Below are 11,787 nucleotides of genomic sequence, written 5' to 3'. Positions count from 1 at the left end.
GATCATATCAATTAATGTCTGCTTAATTAAACACATTCAATAAAATAAACTATACTTTTACTTTTTATTTCAAAACATTAAACAAGCTAGGGGATGAATTCCATTTTTTATTCGAAGGTCATAGTTTTGATAACGAATGTAAGCAGTTTATCAAACCATATTTAAACAGACATCCAAACATATATAGACTTGAAAAGTAAGTTGGTAAACACACTTAAAAAAGGAATTTGTGAATATGTGTAAAATTATCCCTGCTATTGTTAAACAAATTCGTTGCGCCATTTATATTCCTATTTATTGAAGACATTTTGCATATATTAGTTAACAGTTGTGACTTTCCCAATGTATTTAACCCATTTTATAAATGTAAACAAAATCACTGTTTGAATCCAATGATGCATGTGCATTATTCATTCTTACTTTTGTAAAACGGGACTATCTGGTCTTTAATTATTTAAATTTTCTACCGAAACTAGATTTATTGTCAACTGAACTAAGTTCTTTCGATATCCTTACCTTTTCTGAAACTTGGTTAGCTGATACAATCACAGACGACCAAATTCAAATCCCTGGCTTCTCAAGACCAGTTAGGCGTGATCGGTAAAGAGATTCATACGGTGGCGTTGCCGCTTATATCAAAGACGGTATCAATTTTAAAAGAAGGGATGATTAGTTAACAGTTGTGACTTTCCCAATGTATTTAACCCATTTTATATATGTAAACAAAATCACTGTTTAAATCCAATGATGCATGTGCATTATTCATTCTTACTTTTGTAAAACGGGACTATCTGGTCTTTAATGTATGTTTTGTCTTTGATCCTCTGAATTGTATTGTCTTCATCAATTACCTCATTGTTTTCATGTTGTACATAAATATGAGTGAATAAATGTGTTGACTTGACTTGACAATTTAACATGTTCAACAACCTTATTTCATTTCGCCAAATATTTTACTTAAACTTGACTTTACAAAGAAAGAATACTTTGTCGTGATTATCATTTAACTTTTTAGACTTTTAGAAGTATCATAATTTCAGAACGAGAATAAATCTAAAATGTTGCCAAAGCAAAAACTGTAAGCTTATATTGGTTCTGGTTTAAGCGAATTATGTTTATCATATTGGGGCCTTCAGATTAAACTCCTCCTTGTAGAAGTCATAATGTCATAATGTCACTTTATATCAGACAGATTTTTAAAAAAAAACCCACAACAACAACAGATTTGAGGCTTATTGGGCAAGATATGAAAACAGTCTCCGAAAGATTGTAACTTAAAAAAATAACCTGGCTTTTTATATATACAGAGAGATAGAGAGGGGGGAGAGGTGGAGAGAGATGGAGGGAGAGAGGAAGAGAGAGAGAGATATAAGTATATAAGGATATTGATCTACCACAATATCAAGCACAATATGGTATAACCAAATTACTAGACATGTTCTAATGTTTTATCAAGTCATTGAGACATCATAGACAGACGCTTAAGCGATTGACTGTTCCAGCTATTCTAAGAATGTCCATTTAACATCTGCCGGTAATCATAGTGAAGCTATATGAAAATGAATGCTATGGTATGTTGACCACTAGCTAGATAGAAATGATGATCTAAAAAGTAATGCATTAATACTGTTAGCGGAAGGCCATGGTGTTAAATAATAATAATCCTAACACAAATAGGGTAGGAGTTTCGCACTGGGCTTGTCCATGTGCTTTCTCTTTTCCTTTTATTTCTTTTTAGGCCCGTATTTGTAAAATACCTTAGAATATATTTTAGAATTTTTGGAAGTTGAATGAAAGTGCATTTTAAATGATTACAAGCAGAAATTGCAAAAACATAAGTACATTAAGTCTAATAGATCAGTTCATAAAATGAACAGGCTATTCCTACATCTATAGTTCTAATTGTTAATTGTTCAGACAAGTTTCATGTTTAGATCGCATAAACATGCTTGTACCCATTCCCATGTTGAATCAAGATGTATCGTTAACCGGTTTTCCCCATTCCCATATTGACTCATGTTGTATCGTTAACCGGTTTTCCCCATTCCCATATTGACTCATGTTGTATCGTTAACCGGTTTTCCCCATTCCCATATTGATTCATGTTGTATCGTTAACCGGTTTCCAAATTTCCATATTGACTCACGTTGTATCGTTAACCGGTTTTCCCCATTCCTAAATTAACTCACGTTGTATCGTTAACCGGTTTTCCCCATTTTTAACGTAATCATTTCCGGTTTTCCCCATTCCCATATTGACTGACGTTGTAGCGTAAACCTGGTTTCCCCATTCCCATATTGACTCATGTTGTATCGTAAACCGGTTTGCCGCCATTTCCATATTGAATCACGTTGTATCGTAAACCGCTTTGCCTAATTCCATATTGACTCACGTTGTGTCGTAAACCGGTGTGCCTCATTCCCAAGTTTACTCACGTTGTATCGTAAGCCAGTTTTCCACATTCACTTGTTCACTCATGTTGTATCGTAAACCGGTTTTCCCCGATTTCCAATTAAACTCATGTCGAATCTTAAGACATATTACACCAATTCCAGGTCAATCCAGGTTGTATCAAAATGCCAGTGTACGGTTGAGCAACGTTCTGCCGTTAATCGGTCCGCCCCCGTTTCTAATTTAAGCGGTTTGGTTTGATGCGTTATACAAAACATTTATTTATGAACAATAATTTGATTTATTATTTAATGGCAACTATAATGTTTGTGTTTTGTATGTTTTTCATGTAGTGGACTGTTTTATCGGGAATTTGAAACTTGTACCTGTAAATCATGTTGTTGTTAAATGATGTTATATGTATATGTCACCAACAGGAAACATATATATGACTTAGTTTCAAACTGGTGATTAAGCACACATTTGTATTGCTAGCAGCAGGAATCAAAATATAATATTCGTCTGACCTACAACTGCAAGAAATCAAATGTGTGATATGTGCTAGGTTTTGAACCAAAGTCAATGAACGCATGGACCTGGATTAACTATTTGCCGCGTCCATTGGCTTTTAACGTAATCATTTCGACAATAAATTTGTATAACATTCTAAAATATTAAATGAAATCAACAGATTAAATATATTCGAATAAACAAAAAAAAAAAAAAAAAAAAAAGTCCTTTAGCCTGGATCAATATTTTCATTGGCATTTGATAAAACTGCATAAACCGACATTAGTTTATTTAATATATGTTTTGTAGTGAAAATTTTACGAGCCGTTAGGCCATTAATAGATTGAAACAGTAATGTTGTGATAAGTTAAAGAATATTAAACAATAATTTGAAGATATTGCCAAATGATTTATTTGGTGACAGAAAAGAGCGAAACTGTGTAAGCCTTTCATTCGCCACTCGTGCAAATCTGTTTTTCTATGAAAATTGTTAAATAGAATACGATCTTACAATAAAATCAAAATATATCGTCTTTTTCCTTTTGAATACTTATGTGAAAAACTACAGAAACAAGCTCAGTAGCCAAAAGTTTAAACATATACTCCGTTTAATGGCACTGGTTAAACGCCAAAGACAACTAATAGGATGACTAAAATAATACCATACATCTTTGTCCTATGACCAATTGTTTTCTGTATTAAATAAATGGACACAGTCTCGGTTTAACTATTGCATTAATTCGATTTAGTCGTTGTTTCATAGTACATGACATTTCAAAGAAAAATAGACCATCAATCCCAACAGTTATATTGTGAATGTCCGACTCACAATACACACTAAAGGATGAAAGCCTTTTGCCGAAAAACAAATAATGCAAAATAATTCAAATTAGGAGCAGTGCAAATATGACACCTGTCTTATAACCAAAACCAAACTAGCTATTTTAAGAAAGACTTATAAAACAATAGTAAAATCATCAATTCATTTTAATAGAAATAGTGCTAGTTTATGAATCATTTATTAAAACAATATAAGCTAGTAAGAAGATACATTTAACCCTAGAATATATCATTTTTTCATTCATTTAGTGAAATATACCAAGAGTGAAAGGGAAATTTTTGTCTCATGTTAATGAAACTTAGCAGTCTTTCACTTCGGTTACAGTTCTGCTGCAGGTGAAAGTTTGTTTAATATATACACAAACATGTACAATAGTAAGTGTATACATTAAATAGTTTGTATGCATTTGATAAAGTACACATTTTCATTAGAAAAATATGTAATAAAAGAAATAGAAATAAAACTTATCACATAACAATAATTATTGCACAAATAGATAATACTATCAGGAGGATTTGTGTGTGTGGAATGGACAAAATTCATCTGAATATAAAGGTAAATCATGGCCAAACATTTACACAAAAACCAATTTTTATAAGCAAAAGGATCCCTTACCCTAGAAATTCAAGTAAATATTTATTGTACATACTATTGTACATGGCTTAATGACGACATTGTTAATTTTAGGCTCCGATTGGAATAGCGCGACGTCATTTCACCAATGAGATACGAAGTTACAAAAATAGCTATTTTTTACTTAAACGAATTTTAAGAACAAATACTCAATTGCAAAAAACTAGTCTTTTTATAATCGTAACGTAATGAATACTTTATTGAAATGTAAACATACTTATTGATCGCATTTTTGTCTTGCGTAAATGCTTTATGAACAAAGTTGGGCAAGCGAGCAGACTACCAAAAAGTGCTAAAAATGCGATATATTCTTAAATTATGAGCGGCCTGTCAGTCTCCGAATCTGACTGACTCTCGGCTTAATTATAAGTTACACGCAAGACAACACCGACTCATCTCATAATGATTATCATTATTTATAAGAAAAACTATTATATCGTTGCTTCACTATATAAGAGGACAGAAGGAGGCAGTGGTGAATCCGCTGGGTTTTTAATAAGAACAAAGGTCTATTCCTTGTGTTTGAACGGGAAGTGGCAACTGAGCGGCATTATATGGTTTATTAAATATAAACGGACATTAAATGTTATACCATTGTGTGGTTACATGTGCGATTGTTAATGTTTTTGAAAGAATGGAAGCCTTTGAACTATTATTGTTAACTGAAAGTGTCAGACAACCAATTTCCTTATGATAAATCTAACTGGTGACACATGTCTTACTACCACTACTCATTATCACTTATTCAAGGTACCGCGCATGTGTTATGGATAGGTACTGTCTGGTTGCTCTGATATTTGATCTCGGTAAGCCTTTTCGTTGTATTGACGTTGTGTGAATAATATATAATTATGTAGCTGTTGCGTCAAAAACGTTCATGTGTTGTTTATCAGAACAATTTTAGTACTTGTATAAGATAGTGTAAGAAAACGTTTGTCTTGATAATGCTAATGAAATTGTTTAAGAATACATAAATTAATATTTAGTTAAAGACCCATGTTGAAGAAACATTACTGGATATTGTCTTTATTTCGTTTATATTTCAAGATTTTGTGACAACACGGATATGTGCAGCTTCATGTTTTGATATTAACACATTGTTCATTGCTTTAGCTTATGTGATATTAAACAACTTATTGTATCAACCCTTCAAACCTAAAAAAAATATTACCGTACAATACTAGACTTAATAAGAGAAAGGTAGTCAAATAGCGTTATTGAGGGTGAGATATGTGCTTGTAACTGGTTTGCAACCTCTACTCCAGGTCTTTTTGGCTACGCCAGTGCAGTTTGGAATAAGTATGGAACGATATCAGTGGTAGGACCAGCTTTTGTGAACAGGGAGGTAAAACTGAAAGCGACACCATTCTATCCTTGGGGATGTGATGTAGAATGGAAATGCATGAGGGGTGGTAGCACAACGTTCCAAACAATGACTGGGACAAATGTTAAATATTCAGAAGCTGGGTCGTTCTTTTTGAAATGGACGGCTACATTAGAATACAACAACTCTTACTTTTACGCCGGATGTATTACAAACACAACGATACATACACAAATGGTATATTTGGTTATGAAAGGTAAATATCGAATACTGTTTTAAGGATTGAACCACAATTTCAACTTGTATTGATTTGGTTGTCTTATGTTTTTAAATTACTGTTTGTTGTAATTATTTGTTTGTTCATTAAAGATAACGCACTCTAACACCTATGTCCTATAGCGTAATTAACCGTTAATTTTTTTTTTTTTATAAAACAGCCTTGTCCGATAATACAAATTAAATTGTTATTAAATATTTAACTTTATTGTGGTCAAGTGTTTTTTTGTTTTATAAAGCGAGAGCAAAGTAGAATCAAGATCTTAACCAGTATCAGACTGCCTTAGACACGGCCCAAAAATACTAAGATTATAACCCATTTACAAACACTCAGACTTTAACCACCTTGCAGAATCTTTCTAGAATCACTTGAAATTCTCGACAAAGGCCCATATCAGCCTTATGTACTTCCAATTGACTGTTCCAGCTATCCTTAGAATGTAAAATTGACACCTGCCGGTAAACATAGTGAGGCTATGTACTCTTAATATTAGCGAAAGTTAATGGTGTTAAAAAGTATCCTTACGCACGGGGCTTGTCGGTGTTGTTTATGTTGCACTATTTTTTGTTTCCGGGTCTGTGTTCCCATACACCATATTTTTCAGCTTTTTGGAGAAGTTGATAAAAGTAAAGTTCAAATGGTTACAAGCTTAAATCGGAAAAAAGCATCAGTTGATTAAGTCTAATTTATCGGTTCATATAATTTACAGACATTGTTGGACACTGTGGAGCTCTCGTGCTTTTAAACCAAGTTATTCGCGGCGCAAACGTAAAACTGGGATTTTTTCCGTCTGACTATTATATACAGCGCCAAACAAGTGCTATACGAACATGGAAGAAAGACTTTCAAGAGGTACAGCTACGAAACGGTTCTTACGAAGAGGATATTGTTTCTGTATATTTTTACAAATTAACGGTATTCAACTTTGATGAAAAAAACGAGGGCACATATACTTTCAAGTGCAATTTTGTAGGAACCACGGAATCTGTGCATCTTTATATTCAAGGTAACTGTATTGTACGTCATGAAATATTCGGGCGTTTTATAATTTGTATTGTTTTACTACATGCACATATTGTTGTATTGTTAAGTATTCGGACAAAACTTAAAGATCATAATAATAAGTGTATACGCAACCATAACCTTTTCATCTGTAGTGTTAAATGTTATTCAATATGCGAAATGACTTAAAGAAGTTCTTTTTTAGAGCGACCGAGTTACCCAATACTCGGTCCCAAGTCCCCTGACTTTAACACAACAGGATGCATTTATGTTTATGGTGGCTCTGACGTGTATTGCAAAACTGACAATGGAACCGAACCCGTACAAGTCGTACTTTTACTTGGCAATGATTCATTTGTTCTTGCTGAAAGCAAGGGAAACAAAGGGTTGTACCGGTTCCATAACGTCCATAAACATATGGCTGGACAGTCGAGACGGAATGTGACATGCCAAGTTTCATATGCAGCCCTTGAAACACCTTACGAAGTGCACGGCATTCTATGTAACGTGGGTAAGCAAATAGGAGATACATAATGACAAGCTATGATTCGTTATTTTGTGCAAGGCAAAATGTTTGGATTGTATATGATATTGAATGCTGGTTAATCATTGTGTTTCAATTCCAGAGAAAGGAAGCCCGCCCGTGCTAACAGTTCCCGAAAACCTCGTTGGAGAAAGCTCGAAGGCAGTATGTGAAGTGCGCAATGCTATCCCAGCTCCGACAATAACAATACACGTTGTCTCGCTAGCTGTGGTTCAACAAACGGATTCATTCAATACATCTTCTTATACTTTTACAAGTCAAGCAAAGGCGACAAAGACTAATCAATGGTGGAATGGAAATGAAATGTGTTGCAAAGGGCAATGGAAAAGGTGTTTTGGTTTAAAAGCTATGTCAACTTGCAAAAATATCAGTATGAAATGTAAGTTTAACTCCAAGCGATTTTTTGAAAACACCTGTATTCTTAAAAGTTAAAACGGAAAAATGTGAAAAGGAATAATGTATTTAATATTACTTCATTTCCCGTGGTAAGTGTTTGTTTAATGAATGTGTGCGTGTGTGCGTGTTTGCGTGCGTGCGTGCGTGCGTTCATGCGTGCGTGCGTGCGTGCATGTGTGCGTGTGTGTGTGCCATTGAAAAAAACATTATATTTTTGAATTTTCTTAGTTAGTATCATTGGAAAATAGGCAATACTTTTTGTATTTTCTAGATTTTAAACGGTAATATTGTTTTAAATTAATGTTTAAGCTTGTCCTATTCTATTTTCAGTTCCGCCGTCGAACCTTTCAATATCCGTAAACAAAATACACGACTATAACAACAATGTTTCTTTTTATTTCCTTAACATGTCTTGTGAAAGCAATGAATCAAATCCGCCTTGCACAATTGAATGGTCAAGCGACAACGATAATTTAAGATACGTTAAAATCAACAATTGGACAAATGGTGAAAATGGGAGTTACCGTTCTGTGTCCAACGCGCTTTACAATGTCACTAAAAACATGGCTGGGGGAACAATTACATGTGCAACAAATTGTGCCAATTTCCCATTGCATTTATATAAAGACTATAAAATAACTTTTTCAGGTACGTAGTCGATTTAATTTAATTATTGAATTTCGTTTTCACTCTCAAACCGAGACTGCTATGTGGATGTACCTATTTTCACAAGATATATCTTCCGAAACTTACTTAAATTATCATATCTTTTATTCCAGGTATTTTATCAACATGTATCTGTGATTAGATTGAAGATATCTTACAATGTATAAGGATCTATTGTTTTCTATCAGGTGTGATAGCTAGTTTCTCAAGAATTGCTACACAACATTTCAGATTGTCCAACTCTTAATTTGAACACGACATCACCTGTGAATTTATGTCCGAAAACTACATTGACAGTACATTGTCTTGTTGATGGCTGCAATACTAAAGAGCAATGGACGCTCCGCTGGGAATATGAAATAGCACTGTTATAAAGTATTGTAATAAAACAGGGGAATGCCTGTTAAGACTCAATTATACAGGAGAAGTGGAAAATACTTACACTTACACAGCTTGGAAATCAGAAGGGTATCTGATAAATTCCTTGATCGTTTTAAGCTCAAGGACATATGGTTTGTATTTATCAGTTGTTCATCTATTGTATTTGTAATAAATTAAATGTCGCCGAGTGTTTTTATGATATGATAAATATTATTGCAGGAAAGCAATGCCAGGACAATGACATTCAGCAATTTTCTTCAATATACCGATTTCCTGTCAGTAATCTTCTCATTGGAACAGGTGTTTTCTGTGTACTCTGCATCGTGCTTGCAATTGGAAGTAAGAATTTTGTTTCAATGTAGTGAAAATTTTATTTGCTGCAATAAAGACAAAACGCGAAGTTTTGAAAGTGTTTACAGTCTTCCTACAAATTGTTTTTTTTTATTTAGGAAAAAATACAACAGTTAGAATAACGTGACAACTGATTTATAAAAGGGACAAGGGTCAACTAGGGAATTATATATATATATATATATATATATATATATATATATATATATATATATATATATATATATTGTGAGAAATTAATTTAGTACAAGCATGATAATTTATTCATTTTTAAATTGTACAACTATCACAATAATTATATCTTTCTAGTAGACACTATATAGATAATTAAAATAAAACAAATACAACATCTTGAACAAATGTTGATTAAATGTTTGAAATTAACAAAACTCTTTTTTAGGATGTATATTTCTTAAACGGCGAAAGGTCCGCGCAATCATCACAAATGAAATGTATGTATCAATCATATGTTTTGTTAAGTGATGGAGAAATTCATATATGTGTTTTACAGTTAGATATCCTTAAATTGTCGATTTATTATGAAATTTATTATTTTCTGTAAAACAGACTTGCTTCTAATCTTCTAACGTTATTTCTGTTTATATAACTCATACCCGTATAAGTAAAAATGACAACTAATGATATAATTGTTGCGTATTTTCAGTGTTCAAAATCACAGCGGTAAGTATCTATTTAAGACGTTACTAATGCGTACATGCGTGGTCCTTTCCACGGCATTTGATATACCAGCATGTATTCAGGTGGATATTTATGTTGTTTTCTTTTGGTTCAGTTGAACAAGTGTTATTAACCATATCTTATTATCCTGTGTAAAACTTTGTTATCCTTTTCCGTGAAAATAAAAATAAACATCATAATCATGAAATTTTCAAATTGATAATATAATATTTTCCAAATTAAAATTCAATTAACATTTATTTATTTAAATATGTAATTGCCAATTGTATTTTATTTGATACAATAAACATTGTTGCTTATGTATCCCTAAACTAATTAAATAATTAAAGTGAAAATATTTATGAAGATCATCCTTGAAAATTCTTGGTTTGTAACACATTTATTGATTGGCTATAATTATTGACTAAATTGTTATCAAAATTCACTTACAATTTGAAATACAGTCATTGGGAATCATATCCAGTTTTATACTCTATGTTCTTGTTTTCTTTCTACTAGTATAATAAACTATAACCTTGCAAATGGACCTTTATAAATAATAGCAAATTATGATACCTTAAGAAACAGACACCTCGGCGGACAATGACGTGGTACACGTAACAACGCAAGGTGTCCAGTATGCAGTCGTACAGAGGCAGCCTGCCCCACAGAGGATTGGAACACAGGTAACTCACTTAACTTTGCAATGTATTCTTAGAGATGTTTCTGTGATGTAAATATCACACAAAAAATTTAGTAGCGTTACCAGATGAAGTAAGGCGCGCAAGTTAACCAACTTCTTTGAGTTGAACCATAATGGTGACCATTCAAGATTGAAAACAGTAAGGCAGTGTGCAATATGTTATAAAGTGACGGACATTCATATATTCAAAGGTAATGGTTTAACATGATAAACTACCAAATATGATGCCATGCAAGTTTAAACATACAAGGATACTCTTTCTACGAGATCCGTAACCGGTTATACTTATACCTTCTAATTATGTCATTTGTGTACGTAGTACAATGTTACATATTCCAGCAACCACATAATGTAGACAGCCTAACGTACGCCGAGTTGGACATCAATTTCCTACAGGAAGCCGTCGCCAGAGTTCCGTCGAGGAGAAACTATACGCGGACGGAGTATGCTGACATTGAGTTTCACTCAACACAGACACCTGCTGTAGAAGATCCTGTGTACGACAATGCATCAACGAAGATCTAGATCAAATACCAAAACATATAACCCAAATATACTGCCGTACTGTATTGTTTCTATATTGTATTCCATATGCATGATGTTTTAGAAAATCACTTGTACAAATATTGTAAATTCTTATTAAATTGTTAGTCAAGTAATGATGTTGTTTTTTTTTATCGTACAAATGTATAATAGACTGTACACGCTTGCGATACCATTCTTTTCAAAAAATATTTTGTTATTGGTAAGTTTTATTTTTCTTTTGTTCCATATGATTTATTTTGATATTTACGCAACATTGTATTATATGTAGGACGCCCCTAATTATATAATTGCTTTGAGAAAATGTATAATTATTGGATTCAAATACATTTTAAAAGTAAGTCTCCTCTAATATCCTGTGCAGGATACAATTATCAGATTGTATCGATAATGCACAATCCTTGAAACGTTATCTATTTGGGCTTATACGTTAATCCGATACAGTTAGTTACTTTTACGTGTAATTTTCCATCCAGTTTAAGCTAAAATAGGAACGGCACACTATATCAATCAACAACATGTAGAAACCTGATTGAGGTAGTGTACA

General features: G+C 32.9%; 1 protein-coding gene and 1 long non-coding RNA gene across 3 annotated transcripts; both read left to right on the top strand.

Annotated features, from left to right (window-relative positions):
• Positions 1 to 5,122: 5,122 nt before the first annotated feature.
• Positions 5,123 to 7,512, top strand: LOC128221784 (uncharacterized). Its single transcript, XM_052930386.1, has 4 exons — positions 5,123 to 5,181; positions 5,641 to 5,955; positions 6,686 to 6,982; positions 7,184 to 7,512. Exons 1-4 carry the CDS (start codon positions 5,142 to 5,144, stop codon positions 7,510 to 7,512), a joined length of 981 nt encoding a protein of 326 aa, XP_052786346.1. The 5' UTR covers positions 5,123 to 5,141.
• Positions 7,513 to 7,616: 104 nt separating this feature from the next.
• On the top strand, positions 7,617 to 10,680 carry LOC128221052 (uncharacterized). 2 transcript variants are annotated; one of them, XR_008258878.1, is made up of 6 exons: positions 7,617 to 7,901; positions 8,249 to 8,566; positions 8,816 to 9,304; positions 9,717 to 9,768; positions 9,981 to 9,997; positions 10,577 to 10,680. It is a non-coding gene; the product is annotated as an uncharacterized LOC128221052 (long non-coding RNA). The 2 variants fall into 2 exon arrangements; XR_008258879.1 differs by having other exon boundaries at positions 8,698 to 9,304.
• The last annotated feature ends 1,107 nt before the right edge of the window (positions 10,681 to 11,787 follow it).

Source organism: Mya arenaria, chromosome 16, assembly GCF_026914265.1.
Source record: "Mya arenaria isolate MELC-2E11 chromosome 16, ASM2691426v1".
Taxonomy (NCBI): Eukaryota; Metazoa; Mollusca; class Bivalvia; order Myida; family Myidae; genus Mya; species Mya arenaria.
The sequence above is the reverse complement of the archived record's forward strand: the minus strand, read 5'-3'. Positions and strand labels throughout refer to the sequence as shown.